Genomic DNA, 17754 nt, shown 5'->3' on the forward strand with positions numbered 1-17754 from the left:
CTCAGAATGTATTGGATTCTTGCACTGTGACTACTTTCATTCATATATATGTTTACCATATATCTCACAATACTTTCAGATACAGTATATCTCTTCACTGATTATATATCATAGTACAAGTTTCTCCAATTAAATTAATTTATAAGCATTAATTTTCTGCTTAAGCCTTGAATTATAAGTACGTGTGAGTTCATCACTTTCAATATCGATCGGCTTCCTCCTTTTTTAAGTTAGATAAACAGCAAATATATATGACTGAGGGCAATGGCATCCAAAGATTTCTAGCTTTTAATTATTTGAGCGCCAAGGAAAAGAAAAGGATCACAGAAAGCCTTTTGAGTTCTCAGAATTCCTTCATCAACTAGCTGTTGCTCGGAACCACTACTTCTGTCCATTGGTAATTGTATACTACGTTGCAACCTTATACTCCTTGCATTAACTGATTATTATCTGAAGGTGACAACTATTTTAAAAAGATTTATGCGCATGCATATATGTATATATAAGAAAGCATATTATTCAACCGAAGCTAGCATTGCATTAGATTCAAAGAGCAAAGTACAGAAACGGGAGAGGCATTTGGCACCATCACAAAAAAAGACCGAGACCTACTAGACACTATATATACAGAAAATGCCACCCTATACAAAACCTAGAAAGTTTAAAAACAGAAAGCTTCAAACTTACACAACAGTATAGTACAGTACACTTCCTACACTGCTCTGGACAATCTAGACTCCCCACTTCCTTATTTATTTTGGCCATTAACACGACTTAAACGAGTCTAGACAGCCAGATTTTTTTATTTTTATTTTTATGTTAACTAACTACAAGTCTTGTACTTGGACTCGTCAATCGGGATTCCTTCCTCCGCAGCACGTTCTCCTCCAGACTTGTCCATGGTGCTCAGCCCACCTTTGCGCCCCATCTCCTTGTACCCTTCAGTCCCAATTTGCTCCCTCTTTGTCTCCCCTCCACGGTGACCCAGCTCCTGATACCCTTCTGTTCCAAGTTGCTCCTTCCTTCTCTCCCCTCCACGGTGACGCCCTTCATCACCATATGAAAAAAAAGTTGGTTCATATTCATAACAAAAGTAAACTAAACAACCATAATTCGTATTCATAGGGGTTACCCTCAGCAAGGTGTTCCTGAGCTTCCAGGCTCCTGCCACCAGTTCCACCAGGAACAACTGTCTCTCCCTGCTTTGCCGTTGCGTCAAGCTCTTTCCTTTCCTGCTCTGATGCCATTTCGATGTTCTTCCTTAGACTTAATTTAGCTTGTTTCTATTCTTCTGCAGACACTCCAAAGTATGTCGTGCTTGGAGAGTGGTACTTGGCGGATTTATATAGATGATGAGTGAGAACAATTGTGAGATGTGATAGGTGACTAAGTGAGTCTTATGGAGGAAGACACACGTATGGTGATCGACGTGGCGATATCGGAGAGACGGAGCCATCTAGCAATGACACGCAGTTGCTTAGTCAGTAAAACGGGATCTTCAAAAGCGATAAAATGACACTGGTGCACTGCTGCAGTAAAAAGATTAGATAAGAGTGTGAACTTCACTGTATACATGGGCTTCTGTAATCACAATAGAGCTACTTGAATTAAATAAGCCCATTTCTCTACCTTCCTGGGCTGAAAATAAGCAGGCCTCAGTGTCTTAGGTTTGACAACATCAGGAAAATGGGAAAGTTTTTGGCTTCCCTTTAGAGTAAACGATTTTTTTCCCACCCAAGATTTGCCTCTATGACATTTCCCACCCAAAACCTTTCAAAATACCATTTTTCCACCCAAAATTTATATTCCGTTAATACCTGAAGTCAATTTCAGTCAATTCTAATAGCAAAAATTCTCTCTGTTATTACCATTTGAACCTCTGGTCTCTTCTCTATAAAACCTATCTCACTCTGCCATTTGATTGTTTACCGATTACCGACCATCACAAAGTTAGAATTTCCTGTTCTTAGCTAATTTTTGGCTAATTCCGACAGCGGATATTCAATTGGTCATCATCATTCGATCTATCGGCCTCTACTTTATAAAACCCCTCTCACCTTAGTTGCTAGTAACTTGTCAATGCCGACTGAAAAAGTAAAGTGTATTTTGAATATTAACGGAATGTAAAGTTTGGGTGGGAAAATAGTATTTTGAAACATTTTGGGTGGGAAAGTGTTATTAAGGCAAACCTTGGGTTGGCAAAATAGTTGACTCTTCTTTTGCAGGGTAAACATTAAATCTACCATATATTTAGAGGAAGCTATTTTCCCCACCCAAATAATAGTTTAATGACACTTTCCTACCTACAAACTTTTAAAATACTACTTTATCACCCAAATTTATATTCCATTTTTTATTCGGGTATCATTGCGACCCCACATCACCACTATTCTCTTCCCCGATCATCACTTCTTAAAACCCCACTCCTATCAACACCGCCAATAGTTGACAATCAAGGGATTAGGGTTTACACAACCGCCATTCTCAAGTCAAATTATGATCAATCTCAACTACCAAAATCCAACTTTCCATCACCAAAAGACTCATCAGCCTCCCCTCTTCAAAATCCTCAACAATCTGAACCGAGTTTGTTCTTTATTCGCCACTGGAATATGAATTTGGATAATAAGGTGATATTTAAAGTATGTGGGTAGAAAAATGTCATTAAGTTATTATTTGGGTAGAAAAAAGTTGTTAACTCATATATTTATTTATAAATAAATAAAAAGAAAGTAAGTAAATATGACATCCTCTGAATTTAGACACGATCACTTAGAAATGGTCAATCCATTGTATATATTTCTTTGATAGGTAACCTATAATCGCAATTTTGAAGATGAGATTTGTTATCTAGCAAATCCTTAAGACATAGATTCATGTTACATATTATTTTTTTAAGTTAATTTTATTTATAAGTTTGTCATTATAATAATATATAAAAGTTTATTTTTCACTTAATATGTTTTCATTTATATTTTGTAAATCGTACTTGTATATAGAAAAAACATAAAAAACAATACAAAACATGTGACAGGATTTGCATTCAAAGAATTCTCATATAAATTCTAAAAATGTGCATATGAGAATTTATATAAATTTAATTATTTAATACCAGTTCTTAAAAGAAGGCGACAAAAAAATCTTCTATAACGTGATTACGTGAACCAGTCGCAATAATTCTGCGGCAGGATTCCTGCCACACTATTCGTCCCTGTCTCAGCTGTATTTGTACATGTTCCAAAACTTGTCAGCTCACGTGGGCTGGATCGCAAACAACTTCTAAAATTGAACAACAACGACTTCAAACAAACAATCATTCACACCCCGAAGGAGGAGGAGAAGAGAAGCCAAAACGATTTCTTCTTCTTCTTCTTCTTCCTCAGTCTCAATTCGATTGATTCAATTTTCCATCTAAACCATGAATAAACAAGAGCAAGAACTGCAGAACCCCACCTCGAATCCCAAGAAATCGATCCCGCCGTACATGAAGGCAGTGTCGGGTTCATTGGGAGGGATCATGGAGGCATGTTGTTTGCAACCCATCGACGTCATCAAGACGAGGTTACAGCTGGATAGGACGGGGACTTACAAGGGAATAATCCACTGCGGCGCAACCGTATCGCGTACGGAAGGCGTGCGGGCTCTCTGGAAGGGCTTGACTCCCTTCGCTACACACTTGACATTGAAGTACACGCTTCGAATGGGGTCAAATGCGGTGCTTCAATCTGCTTTTAAGGACTCACAAACTGGGAAAATTAGTAATCACGGTCGAATTCTTTCTGGGTTCGGTGCTGGTGTTCTTGAAGCACTCGCTATTGTTACTCCTTTCGAGGTTCGTTTTACAGTTTTTAAAATTTGTTGATGAAAACGCGAAATTTATTGGGGAGATTTTTTATTTTGGTGATTTGGGTGTTTATATGAAAACAAGTTTCATTTTGCAGTCTAGTTCATAATGAGATCTGAATTCTTAGAAAACAGTTGTGTTAAGTTTTAATGTTATTATTTTAGTGAGGCATCTTTTATTAGGTGAAAAGGTAAAACTTTGTTTAAGTTTGTAGGAGATTAGATGTATTAGTTTACTAGTTTACTTTGTTTTAGTTTACGGGGAGAGTGTGCTTTATTAGATGTATCAATTTATCCAAGTTCCTTGACCGCTTCATTGACTTCGCTTTTTGGTGGTGGTGGTGCTTATGAAAATGAAGGGAAATAAATGCAATTCTTTGTTTGGAGCGGAAGTGCTTTGCCCTGGTGGGTGAGCGTGGAAAGCGATTAAAAGGTGTGTGTGTGTGTGTATGTAGTTTCAATAGCATTATCTCTGGTAGAAAGGATCTAATTTTGAAAGCATTGCTGATTGAAGCTTCAGAATGCTGTTCAATTAATTTTATAGAGATGTTAGGCCATAGGTTCATGGGTCTCTGTTGTCAATCTGTCTTGTGTGTGTGAGATAGAGATAGAGAGAGATAGAATTTCCCGCGTTGCAGTGGTTCAAAATTTAAATTTAAGGGAGTGGCATACGACGCTGGAGTTACACTGGTCATTTCATTTTCATAGACATAATATAGTAAATGTCAGAAAATTCTTCTCTAGCTCTTAATTGAGTTTGGAATTATGATATGTTGATTATATAATCTTTTTTAAATTTATTGAGTTGGTGGTGATATCAACATCGTCTGCTTATCTTACCTTTTGATGAATACTTGAGTGAGTATTGGTTGATTTTGGTGAATTTACAGAGCAACCTTCGAGAAAGATTTAGTTTATTCATTGCTCATTCTTGATTACCCGTGCTGCCGTGTATTTTAAGACCACTTGATAAATACTGTTGTGAAGTGCATATTTTAATTAACTTCTTTCTTTTATTTTGTGATGTGATATTCATAGCACATATGTTGTTGCTGATATGAGGATAATGATGGATAGTATTCTATAGTCAATCAACAAGTGCACTAGGTTAGAAAATGGAATGTCAAGCTCTTGTAATAATAAATGACAGCCACTATGTGTACATTAAAGAAAAGTAGATTTGTAAATTCTTCATGTATGAGATATTAAATAAGTCAACTTGCCATACATTTGGAAGAGTTGAGAGAAAAATAAAATAACATGAGAATTTCATAGTGCACACGTACATATCTAGCTCAAACTCCCAACACGTATGTATTCTATGCTAAAAGCTCATGCTTACTGAAAGTCACCGAGTAAGATTGAAAACAAGTAGCTCTACTTGTGATGATTTGAGTAAGAAGGCATTACAACATTGATATCCAACTAATGATGATTTTTTTTTAATTAGTTGGTTAGTTATTAACCTCAAGTCATAGTTATGCCATTTAACTGCTTTATTGTTTCAATGTATAAGCATCCACAATGTTTCCACTTTCCATATGTTTTTTTAGTAAAATGGGATTGCTTATAAGTTGTGACTGCTTATGGACTGGTGCAGGTGGTGAAAATTAGACTGCAGCAACAGAGAGGGCTGAGTCCTGAGCTTCTAAAGTATAAGGGTCCAATACACTGTGCTCGTTTGATCATCCGTGAAGAAGGGCTCCTTGGACTCTGGGCAGGGGCTGCCCCAACTGTTATGCGCAATGGGACAAACCAGGCTGCCATGTTCACAGCTAAAAATGCTTTTGATGTATTTTTGTGGAAGAAACATGAAGGTGATGGGAAAGCCCTTCAACCATGGCAATCTATGATATCGGGATTCCTTGCAGGAACAGTTGGTCCAGTATGCACTGGTCCCTTTGATGTTGTCAAAACAAGGTTAATGGCACAGAGTCGGGCTGGGGGTGAGTTGAAGTACAAGGGCATGATCCATGCTATCAGAACAATATATGCTGAGGAGGGGCTTCGTGCCTTGTGGAAAGGACTGCTGCCTCGGCTCATGAGGATCCCCCCTGGCCAGGCCATCATGTGGGCTGTGGCTGACCAAGTGACTGGTTTTTATGAGAGAAGATATATTCACAATGCACCCTTGTAGGTATTGTTTACATTGTTTTGCTTGTTTTGGTTCATTGTGCCAATGCAAGCATAAAGCAATAGATTACTTCAATATTTCTTCATATAGTTCTTAGGTTTCTCCAATTGAACACTACTTTTAATAACCAACTCAATATTTTGTGTTCGTGGACAAGGGAAATGTGGGTAGTTTCAATCGCAAGATTCCCTCAACCTTAATGCCAATTTTAGACAGCAAGGCGAGAGAAAGTTCCTATAAACTTCTTGTTTTTCACAGGATTTAACGTAGACAGTCATTTTGATGGAGATTTCTTTGTTACAAGTTGCATTTGTTTTTGTATTAGGAAATAGGAATCATAACCTGCTTGTATGGGCACAATACTTGCAGCAGTTCCCTGTAACACCTGAAAATAGAAATCAGTCCAGGCATATGATCTTTACCCAGCTATTTCTGTTTGCGGTATTAGCATCGCAATTTTTTATTATTGGATATCGGCTGATCAGATGTTTGCTATTTCCTATCTAGTATGTATTGTAAAAGCATCCATTGGTAATTTGATTTTAAAGCGGGCTTTGAATGCATTTTATAATTTTCTTTGTTAATGCAATTTTATCTGTCTAATTCTTAAACATGATCCCATATGCCCGCTTGTAGACTTCAGATATTAGGGAAATCTTCTGGCCATGGCACTTTTCATTAAGGTGAGAAATTCTGTAAGCTTCATCTTGGTTCCCTTCCACCTGAATTCAGAATTCTCAAATTCGAAAAGGCATTGCATAGGAATATTAAACGGTCTGAATATATCTCAGGATGTCATGTAAACGAATAGATTTCAAGGGGATTCAAGTTCCTTTCTTAACAATAGTAATTAAGTTTTAGAGCTTTTTCCATTCAAGCAAATTATAATTAATTTCAAGAATTATTGTGGCACTAATCACCATATTGAAAGTGTCTTAAATTATATGGCTTTTTATTTTGTCCCGACTCTTGGATGAGTTGAGTTTAAAACATGATCCCCTCTTCTCTATCAATAAAAAACAGAATTAAACCATACAATAATATAATGCCTTAACTGGTAACAAAAGGATAAAAGGTTACAAAATTAATCTCAGTCTCCGTCAAAGATGAAGCACCTTCAACCATATATCGAGAAATTTTGGATTTTCTAATATCTATATCTAAAGGGTTCTCCCTTCCAATAAGTATCAGCTATAATACCTGTACGGGAAACAACCAAAAACCGGACCGATGGTAACAGACTCCAGGAATAAGAATTCCTCTCTTTTCGCAAATAATAATACTTCACGAGATCGCTGCCTTGAACGAGATAAGAATTAAATTTAAATGAAATAACAGGAAAAATCTCCCGCATGTATATCACGTTCTCATTCTGAGCAGCGGAAGAAGCCAACCAAAGAAAAACTAAACTGCACTTTTCTTGTTTCTAAAGTTCTCCTTCAGCAGTGCAAACTTCTTCTTACACTGATTCACAGTCTTTCCAGGAACAGCAGCTGCAACTCGCTCCCAGCGCTGACTGGTTTCCTTGGGGAAGGTTTTTAGAGCCTGAACCAATGCCCTTTCTTGTACAGCAGACCACACATCGTGCTCGGAACTTGAAGAAACCCCATTAGCAGCAGACACATCCACAGGACTGTTTGAACTTGAAGACTCATTTGGTATATCCACCTTTGCAGCTGTTTTTTGAGGTCCCTGAGGGGTCGATGCCCCTTCCACATCGTCCCTAGTTGTAAGGGGAGAAGAAATGGACACTGCAGGTTTCCTCTTCTCAAGAAAAGAATCGAAAGCTTTTGCACCATCAGGCTTCTGAAGGAGGACTGTTTTGGTTGCCTTCAGAATTTCTTCCACAGTTCTTCCTGTACCAATGTACTCCGAAATAACCTCCCACCTTCTAGATGTTCCTTTTGGATATTTCTGCATTCCTTTTCTCAAAAGTTCAATCTCTTCCTTTCCCCAAGGCTTCTCCTTCTTCTCAAAGCTTTTTAAAGGGGTACTTCCATTTGCCTCCGCAGAACCATTCTGCTGTAAATTCTTTTTCTCATCTTGTTTCTTTCCCTCACATTCATCAACATGTCCAAGTGCATTCCTGATAGCTTTTGCTTGTTCCAGGACTTCCTTGTTTTCCATCTTATCACACAAACTTCTCAGCTTCTCAATATCCAGTGACATACACAGACTTTCCACATCCTCCTCAGAGAGATCAAGCAAATGCTGGGATACAATGGATGCTGAAAGTGTTCTAAGACGAGTCCGCTCTTTGCGCAAGAGCTTCTTCTCTTTTTCCTTCAGCTTCTTCTGTTGTAATGCAGCTTCAGCAGCTCGTTTTTCCTCCTCCTCTTTTCGGCGTTTCTCCTCTTCAGCAGCCCTAGCAGCTTCTTCCTCCTGCAACTTCTTTGCCAGAAATTTAGCTTCCTTTTTCCTTTGCTTCTCAGCTTTCTCCTCCTCCTTTCTCTTTAGAATTCTAGGGTCTCTTTTGTAAGCATTGTCGACAAGAGTACGGACTCGTGCATATTCTTCCTTCCTAGCTTTTTCTGAAAGTTTAGCGTTCTGCCTCTCCATCCATCTCTTATGATCACGAGACTCGGCCTGTTCAAGATCAAACTCGTCTGCATGTGGGAACTCTCTCCAGCTTTTAAAGCTATACCAAAAATTGTAAAAATTATCGACTTCCTTCAATGGAGTACTCTCATCACCTAGAGATGGTATTGGTTGACTAACTGACCACCTTCCATTCCTCATAAAAGCTGGACCAAAGACCTTGTAAAAATCTTGTGGGGAACAGTCAGATGGGATTTCATCATCAAACTCATCTGTGGAGTCATATATCCTCCTCTTCACAGGGTCAATCAAAACTTCATACGCTTCTTGGACGGCCTTAAAGTGGCTTTCTATTTCGTCCTTCTTTGCTTGTTTTGCAGCTTCAGTTTCCTCGGCAAGAAGAAGTGCAGCCTGCTTGTCAGGATGGTATTTCAAAGCAGTCTCACGGTAAGATTTTCTTATCTGATCCTCTGTGGCAAGGTATCTCAAATGACTCAATCCCAGCAATGCATAATGATCTTGTTGATTGCTTCCTGTACCTGACTTCTTTTTACCTTTGCTACTATAAGACTCATATTGTGGCAAAGATGTCTGTTCCTTATCATTGGAGACTTTCTGATCATCAACATCAGTATCTTCCTCACATCCGAGGAGTTTAAGTGCAGCAGAATGAAAAGAATGACCAGCAGGTTCATATTTTGAAGCCTTTACAGGAAGACAATTTGAAGAAACAAAAATCGGCTGTCCATCTACAATCTCTTTCGAGTAGGAAATTAGACGATAGCCTGCATGGATTACCATAATGCTTCAAAACCTTCAAAGAAAAGAAACAAGGACTATGCTGGCACCAGTATCCTAAATAGTTTTATGCTGCTTCAAAATCCTTCTTTACATATGAACCTTATGGCCGTCAAAGCTGCACTAACAACCAAACATTAACCAGTAAGTCGATGTCAAATTAATATCAGAAGAAACAACAGGTGTTCACAGCTAAAATATCACAATAATAATACAGGATAATAAAGGCAACTATCACTACAGTTGACCGACCAATTCAATAGCCTAAGCTGTTAACAGGATCATAGAACAAAAACAATAAAATAAAATAAAAACATAAACAAGGAGTTTGCAGCACTTCTGTACAAAACTTCCATATATGCAAGTGTTTCACGTGGCATATTTAAAATAGTTTCTATGACTGTTCGACAAACAATCAACGAGTTGCAAAAAGAGGCAAACACACTTTCAACAAACTGACAAATAGCATAAACTCATAACGAAATTTCAAGGAAAACCCAATCATTCCAAACACAATACTAGCTAAAATAGAAATCAATTTTCTTCCTAATAATATTACACTAAATTTATATCACCCTCTTGAGACACTGCCTCCTAGAAGTCTCAAAAATACAGGCTTCTTCTAATTCAGAAACCAGAACAAAAATAGCACAAAATACAAAAGTTTAAAACAACAATTTGTATATTGCCACTTATATGTAAAATTTCACAATATTATCATCATCATAAAAAAACCCCCATATTGCAATACAATCAGGTCAAACACTCAATAAAATCAGCTAATATTTAACGATCATCCATTTTGTATAACAATATTACACTAAATTTGATAGCGATAAAATAAAACTGAAACAAAAAATCATAAACTTGGTTCACGATCACGTCTAGCTAAACTTCATATCAAATAACGCAAACTAAGAGAGTGGGCTAGAAAAAAAACTTACAAATAAACAAAATTGAAGCTAAGACGGTTGATAGAATTTCCTCGAATTGTCTGTACAACAACTGAAACAAATGAATTAATAAAACGAGATCATATTCGAGTTTTCTTTAACGAATGAAAGAACACTAAAATTTCCAGTTAGGGATGAAAAACGAATCAGAATAACATAAATCTTATGAATGAAAAAAGGACATCAAACCTTTGTCGGCAGCGAAGACGGAGATTGAGAGAGAGAGAGGCAGAAACTCAGGGATTAAAAAGAGTCACAGAGGCTGAGAGAGTCGCTTAGGTTAGGGTTAAGGTTGGCTTTTATCATTTTTTTTTTCTTTTTTCTTTTATATTACTTTAATGTTTCAAATTGTCTTTTTTTTTTTTAATAAAAAAATAAAAATTAAAAAGTTTAATGAGTTTAGTAGGAGTTAATCTTAGAAGGATTAAATGTTTATAATTAAATTAAATTAATTTTCCTCAAATAATTTAAATTATAATTTTGTTGATGAATTAAAATAATATAATTTGATATTATGTAAGTAAATAATTGATAATTTTGAAGGATATTATTTAGGGTACAAACTTTTTCGCGACTTTTGTTATGTAAAAATAAAAGTTTCAAATAATTCAATTAAGAGGTATCTAACGTGATTTGCAATTAATTTTCTGAAAAATGATCAAATATTTAGATGCTATTGATTTTTTATTCAAAATTTTAACTAAATTTACTTCTTAAATTAATTTGAAAAAACTAAAAAACAGACGGAAAATTAATCTTTTTTTTTTTTTTTTTGTTAACTGAGGTGTTCATATCAGTTTACACACATCTCGACTAATCTTTAAGGGAGTCTATCTCATAGCGATCCACCGCCGTGGCCCCTTCTGTAATTCATAGATAAATGTACTGCTTTTGCATTAAAGGAAAATTGAGAAAATAACAAATTGAAAAATTTTGTATTTATTTTCTTATGTTTTTAAATAAAAATAATCTTTTCTATTATTGCAAAAGTTTAAAAGGTTTGTACCCTAATTGATATTATCCCTAGTTACTATGCGAAATTGGGATACTTAACAATATTATGAAATTAACTTACTTGATTATGTAATTCTCATGATAAAAGTTTATGATTAAAAATAATTATGTTTCTATGAATTTCTATATATTAAAAAAAAAAGGATCAAGCTATAATAATTTAAAATGTTTACTTAATTTAAGACACTTAATTATAATCATTGATAAATTATAATTCAACGGTTAACATAACATCCGACACTTTTGAGCATTGTTGTAGTTTTTAAGCATTGTCCAATAATCATTATATAATCATTAATGTATAGTTAGATAACTGTTTTACGTCATTAATCATTTTTAAGATTCTGTTTTCTCATAATAAATATAAGATATTTCTTGTCGTTTTATGTTGTATTAATTGTCAAATATATTATATTTATGTCTCAACAATGTTGGAAACAACTATATTAATGGCTGTTTCAGTCTTAATTGATAAAAATTATAATAATTTATTTTATATAAATAGAAAAATTCATAATGAAAACCTTAATATAAAGCCTTTGATTTTTTTTATAATAAAGTAATTTTTTTTAATATTAATACCAGTTCCACCCTTACAAAATAGGCCTTTACCCTTTAACCCAATAGAAATTTCTGCACCGGAAGATAAATAAATAAATAAATATATATAAACCAAACAAAACCCTAGTTAGAGTATGTAGAAAATTCTATATAAGCAAAGGCTGCATAAGAACCGTAACCCTAGTTTCTCTCTATTGAGCCACTGTTCACTTCTTATTCTTTGTCTCAGCTGTCACTAAACCCTAGCTCCACCGCCGTCTATTTATACCGGTAGGTCCTCTATTCTCTTCTTTCTTTATCAATTTCTTCATTTTAATTCCTCTTACTCCACTCGATTATCTGTCTATCTGCTTTTAGGAACTAGATTTTTGAAGCTCAATCAAAACCATGTCGGACGACGAGAGGGAGGAGAAGGAGTTGGATCTCAGCTCTCCTGAGGTCGTCACCAAATATAAGAACGCTGCTGAAATTGTCAATAGTTAATATTCTCACTCTCCCTATAAATTTTTCAATGTTTGTTTAATTTAGCGGTTTGATATTAATTGTTTGAATCGTCGTTGTTTTTTGGTTCCAGAGGCGTTGCAATTGGTAGTACCAGCATGTAAACCTGGAGTTAAGATTGTTGACATTTGTGAGAAAGGAGATTCATTTATCAGAGAGTAAGCTAATGTTGAATGTCATTTGATTGTGATTTGGTTGTTTTAGTCTGTTTTGATTCAATGGTTTTATGTTTTTCTTCCGTTTTGTGCAAAAGGCAAACTGGGAACATGTACAAGAATGTTAAGAAGAAGATTGAGAGAGGTGTTGCCTTCCCAACTTGCGTTTCTGTAAACAACACAGTGTGCCATTTTTCACCGCTTGCCAGTGACGAGTCAGTGTTGCAAGAAGGCGATATGGTGAAGATGTGAGCCTTTTCTCTGAGTATCCTTATTTGTTTAATCATTTGACTAATGTTTGGACAGTCAAATGACTCAGTTTTTTGGGGATGCAGTGATATGGGATGTCACATAGATGGGTTTATTGCTGTAGTTGCACATACTCACGTTGTCCAGGAAGGGCCTGTTACAGGCAGGGCAGCTGATGTCATTGCTGCAGCAAATACTGCTGCTGAAGTTGCCTTAAGGCTTGTAAGGCCAGGAAAGAAGGTAATTTGTTCGTTTTGAGTTAATCTAGTTACCTTCTCCTGTGAGAGTTTGAATTATTTTCAGTCTGTTAGTGTATTGTTTTTATCAAATTTATGCTGGTTAGCTGTTTTATTTTAGTATTTTGCTAAGTTTCAATGGGTTCAATGGTTTTGGGAATACTCAGGGCTCTGTCTATGAGTTTTTAGTGTTGCATTCTTTTGTTGTTGATTACGAGGCTGACTTACATTTTTTCCTTTATCACACCTAGCAGTTTTTACTGATTTCTGCACCTCTTCTTTTCTGGTGGTCATGTGATAGCTTTATTTTTCTTCTAAAAGTTTGAATTGTCAACCTTATGGTGTGTTGGTCCCTTCATGGTAAAATTTTCGAGCGTTAAAGATTGTGTTTGCTTTATCCTTGCATCCCTAAATGAGGAATCTGTGTGATAAGCCATGGACTAACATCCAAATGAAGCTTCTGTCATAGTTACTCTGATAGGGGCATATCATTTCTTACAACCTAATATATTAAATTCCGTTTATATTCTAGGCCACTTTTTTACTCGCATTATTTGTTTCTTCTGGGTGGAGGAGGCGATGGCTCAGTATTATGATTGATTGCCTTACTACTATTAACAAATTGAGATTGCTTCTTTTATGGAGTTGTGAAAGGATTTTCTGAGCTTGTGAAATTTATTTTGATAATTGTACATCTGATACTGTTTGTAAGGCAACTTTGCCGAGGTGATCAATTGCTTGCTGATTTCCTCTTTTCCCTGTTGCCAACATTATCTGTCGCTCTTATTTGGCCTGCTTTGGGTTGATACATCTCTGTTTTATTGATTCCTATTGCCATATGGGCCAAAATTCTGTCCATTGCATAAGCTTGTATGCTATTGATTGGTTACCTTTTTGACTGCTCACATTTCTAGGTTTGCATTTCAGTAGTTATTTTTCCCCCTCTTGTGGGGACATTTAACTCTGTTCTGCCATCGTTTGTGTTTGGTGTATACTCTACATGATGAGGACTTCAAAGGTGATGGATGAATCTCCAATGAAACCTTTTTTAGTCATAGTTACACTGATAGGGTATTGTCTGTAATCAGTTGTGTCGCCTTTCCAAACTCCATCTCCACATGTTTCAATTCTACTAAGAATTTTCTTAGGTTGTCTGGTAAAAATTTTCTTTTTCTTCCACCTGGCTTTTTCCTCTGGTATTTTTATTCATGGATTCAGCCTAGCAATCTCTATGGCACACCCAAATTAGTTTTTATCTTGCTTGTTGCTTTAATAGATCATCATGTTTTCAGGGTGCTTGTTTCCGGTTTAAAACTTTGTGTAAAGCGTGCATTCAGAAGAGTGATTTCTGTATGTCTCAGCCATCTGTGTCCCTATATGATGAACACTATTTGAAGCTATGGGATAACACCCATATGAGGCTCTTGTCATAGTTACTCTGATGGGGTGATATCATGTCATATTAGGTTAGTACATTTAATTTACTTGGCTCTCTGGTGAGTAAGACAATTCTGATTAGTGGTTTTTAGGTGTAGACAAAAAATGATATTAGCGGATGCTCCTTGATGGAGAGAAAGGCAACTTTGCCGAGGACCCCAATTTCTTATTGGTTTCCTCCTTTCCCTGTTGCCTATATTGAAATTGGCTGGATTTGGTTATATAAGCAGCGATGCATTTGTTTGTCATTGCAAAGTGATTCATATCGAGCTAAAAATATTTCTGGCCTTTTACATATATGCTTATATGTTATGCCTGATTGCCATGGTTGTTTCTTTTTAATTATAGCTGTATTTTTTTTTTTAAAGTCACTTTTTCATAATTTATCCTTTTATGGCAGAACAAGGATGTAACAGAAGCAATTCAGAAGGTTGCGTCTGCATACGATTGCAAGATTGTTGAAGGTGTTCTTAGCCACCAGCTGAAGCAGTTTGTGATCGATGGAAATAAAGTTGTACTCAGTGTCTCCAATCCAGAAACAAGGGTTGATGATGCAGAATTTGAGGAGAACGAAATTTATGCAATAGATATAGTTACAAGCACAGGGGATGGCAAGGTAATTGTAAACCCTGAAATTAAATCAGAAGTTATTCTTGTGAGTTGTTTTATTATTTGTGCCCTGAAGTCTCTGGTTATTATATTTGCAGCCTAGGTTGTTGGATGAGAAGCAGACGACTATTTATAAGAGAGCTGTAGACAAGAACTATCACTTAAAGATGAAAGCTTCTAGATTTATCTTTAGTGAAATAAGCCAGAAATTTCCTATCATGCCATTCTCTGCAAGGTTTGTTGTGTTTTTAACATATTTGCTTAGAACCAGAAGTTTTCTTAATTGGTTTTTTGTAGTCTCTTTTGTGGCCCCTCATGCTTTGTGGTTTATTCACCTCAGGGCTTTGGAAGAAAAAAGGGCTCGATTGGGATTAGTGGAATGTGTGAATCATGACCTCCTGCAGCCATATCCTGTTCTTCATGAGAAGCCTGGTAAGATTTTGCTGATTGTTGTAGTATTTTCTTGGTAGAACCAATATGTTTGGATTTGTGGTCATTGTGGTTACTATTCTTCAATGAAATTTTAATGGACAAGGGTTTTGCAGGTGATTATGTTGCTCATATCAAATTCACGGTCTTGCTAATGCCAAATGGTTCAGACCGGATCACATCTCACCCTCTGCAGGAGTTGCAGCCCACCAAGACAATAGATGATCCTGAAATAAAGGCCTGGTTGGCCTTAGGCACTAAAACTAAGAAGAAAGGTGGTGGGAAGAAGAAGAAAGGTATTCTGAAAGTGTGAATGAGTGGTGTCATTAGCAGTTTAAGACACATTATTGCTTAACATATTTTTGTGGTTGAATTAATTTTAGAATGTTAATTTATTTCTGTGTTGTGTGGGATGATTGTGTAGGTAAGAAGGGTGACAAAGTTGAGGAGTCAGCAGAAGCTGAGCCTATGGATGCAACAAATGGTGCACCAGCTCAAGAATGAGTCCCCTCTAATTTGTTTCTCCATCCCTTTTTCTTTTTCCAATTTTGGCACTTTGTTCATTTGTATCTGCTTGTCTCAGTTTATTAATATAGTGTTTAGACAATGATTCTAATTGGCTTTTTCACCTTTATATGGCATCTTTATGATACCTCATCATCGTAACCTTTTTTTTGTTTTGTTTTGTTTTGTTTTAACTTTTAAATGCTTTTCTTTTGACATTTAATGGAGAAGTTGAGCGTCATAAGCCTCCTGGGAATGTTGTAAGATACATTCAATGTGTGCTTAATTAAAACAAGGCCAATTATGACGTAAACTTGTAATGCCCCATTGGTCCCAGGGGAATTCCTGCCAATCTCCAATAAGAGATGCGATGATACCATGTATTCTTGATCCCTAATTTGGTGGTTAATCAATATATAAAAGAAACATTTCTAAAGCATTTTAAATTGAGGTGTAACCAAATCACCTTTACAAATTTTAAATTACAATTAATGCCCGCTAATGCAGAATCCCTCTAATTTGCGCTCTCTCCTGAAAGCAATTACCTACAACAAACTAGAGCAGCACCCCACTGTAACATGGCGAAGTAGGAATTTTATTTATTTTATTTTCAAAATTATCTAAATTCTAGGGCGTTCTTTCTTTTTTATAAATAGAGGATTGCTCTCTGCTCAAACAGTTCAAATCAATCAGATCCCACCATTACCCAGCTAACTCTTTACAACTTTGCTATGCCCATCAAGCTCCACACGAGAAATTATTCAACTTGGAAAACTAAGATCATGCCTTGGATCAGAGCTGACAATCTTGAGGGAATGATTGATGGATCAAAAAACTCAACAAATCCAGTATTAATCAGCACACAAGGTGGTGCTATACAACTACTACAGCCAATCCAGAGTACTTAACCTGGAAAAGCCAAGATCAAACACTGCTTAAATGGCTATGCTCCACCCTGACTCCAACTATTCTGAGCATCGTCAAGGATTGCACCACCACTTATGACCGCTGGGTTGCATTGGCAGAAGTTTTTCTCATCATGGGCTATGATCTTACCACTCAGGATGGAGCTGATTAACACAAAGAAGAGTCATATGAGCATGGCTGATTATTACACAAAAATGAAAAACATATTTGATCATCTAAGAGCTGCTGAGTATAAAATTTCTGAGGATCAGATAATGCAACTTCTTGAGGGACTGGGGAGAGAATATGAAACTGCAGCCGGCACTATCACTGCCATGATAGGCTCTCTTAGTCTCCAAAGGGTGTTTGAGATTTTGCCGTTATATGAGAGTAGACTTACTCAGTTGATTGCAGGTGTTACCCTTGACCAAAGCAGTGGAGGAAGAAACTATTCACAACCAACTTGTCAAATTTGTGGAAAGTGTGGGCTCCGGCACACTGCTCTTATCTGCTACCATAGATTTGACATTGGTTACAACCCATAAATTTCCAATACACCCTATATTTGAATCATTAGAAGGGCAACTTCTGAATCAATCTGAATGTAGTTCACCCCTCTTTGTTTTTTGGGTTATGGTTGTAGACGTTATACTTTTAAGCTTTACTTTTTAGAAATATATGAATCATGGCCATTTTAGCGTGTTTAGTTTTTGATGAATCTTTTTATCGTTTTCCAAGTATATTACCTATTTGATTGTTTGTCTGGCCAGGATAAAAATAGGCGTTCAGTGAGCATGGTGAGTTGAAAATATGGGGACTGTATAAACCGGATCAAACAATTGCAAAATTATGCAATTATGAAAAGACACTCACCCATCCATGAGTAG

General features: G+C 36.3%; 4 protein-coding genes across 6 annotated transcripts; 2 read left to right on the top strand and 2 right to left on the bottom strand.

The window, feature by feature from the left end:
* Positions 1-550: 550 nt before the first annotated feature.
* LOC116115202 (carrot ABA-induced in somatic embryos 3-like) lies at positions 551-1291 on the bottom strand. The gene is made up of 2 exons (XM_031401359.1): positions 1133-1291; positions 551-1047 (listed from the first exon to the last, which is right to left on the bottom strand). The coding sequence occupies exons 1-2, from the start codon at positions 1245-1247 to the stop codon at positions 824-826; spliced, it is 339 nt and encodes a 112-aa protein (XP_031257219.1). The 5' UTR covers positions 1248-1291; the 3' UTR covers positions 551-823.
* A 1844-nt stretch (positions 1292-3135) lies between these two features.
* LOC116115193 (mitochondrial succinate-fumarate transporter 1) lies at positions 3136-6549 on the top strand. The gene is made up of 2 exons (XM_031401353.1): positions 3136-3832; positions 5444-6549. The coding sequence occupies exons 1-2, from the start codon at positions 3419-3421 to the stop codon at positions 5978-5980; spliced, it is 951 nt and encodes a 316-aa protein (XP_031257213.1). The 5' UTR covers positions 3136-3418; the 3' UTR covers positions 5981-6549.
* A 483-nt stretch (positions 6550-7032) lies between these two features.
* LOC116115139 (dnaJ homolog subfamily C member 2) lies at positions 7033-10501 on the bottom strand. 3 transcript variants are annotated; one of them, XM_031401293.1, is made up of 3 exons: positions 10456-10501; positions 10258-10307; positions 7033-9431 (listed from the first exon to the last, which is right to left on the bottom strand). In XM_031401293.1, exon 3 carries the CDS (start codon positions 9314-9316, stop codon positions 7382-7384), a length of 1935 nt encoding a protein of 644 aa, XP_031257153.1. In that variant the 5' UTR covers positions 9317-9431; positions 10258-10307; positions 10456-10501; the 3' UTR covers positions 7033-7381. The 3 variants fall into 3 exon arrangements, with proteins under 3 accessions (XP_031257153.1, XP_031257152.1, XP_031257154.1); XM_031401292.1 differs by having other exon boundaries at positions 10258-10318; XM_031401294.1 differs by having other exon boundaries at positions 7033-9436; positions 10258-10318.
* A 1484-nt stretch (positions 10502-11985) lies between these two features.
* LOC116115186 (ERBB-3 BINDING PROTEIN 1) lies at positions 11986-16202 on the top strand. The gene is made up of 10 exons (XM_031401347.1): positions 11986-12111; positions 12199-12319; positions 12416-12500; positions 12596-12745; positions 12833-12986; positions 14820-15035; positions 15127-15263; positions 15369-15460; positions 15574-15753; positions 15882-16202. Exons 2-10 carry the CDS (start codon positions 12229-12231, stop codon positions 15959-15961), a joined length of 1185 nt encoding a protein of 394 aa, XP_031257207.1. The 5' UTR covers positions 11986-12111; positions 12199-12228; the 3' UTR covers positions 15962-16202.
* The last annotated feature ends 1552 nt before the right edge of the window (positions 16203-17754 follow it).

This window comes from Pistacia vera, unplaced genomic scaffold, assembly GCF_008641045.1.
Source record: "Pistacia vera cultivar Batoury unplaced genomic scaffold, PisVer_v2 Contig732, whole genome shotgun sequence".
NCBI classification, from domain to species: domain Eukaryota; kingdom Viridiplantae; phylum Streptophyta; class Magnoliopsida; order Sapindales; family Anacardiaceae; genus Pistacia; species Pistacia vera.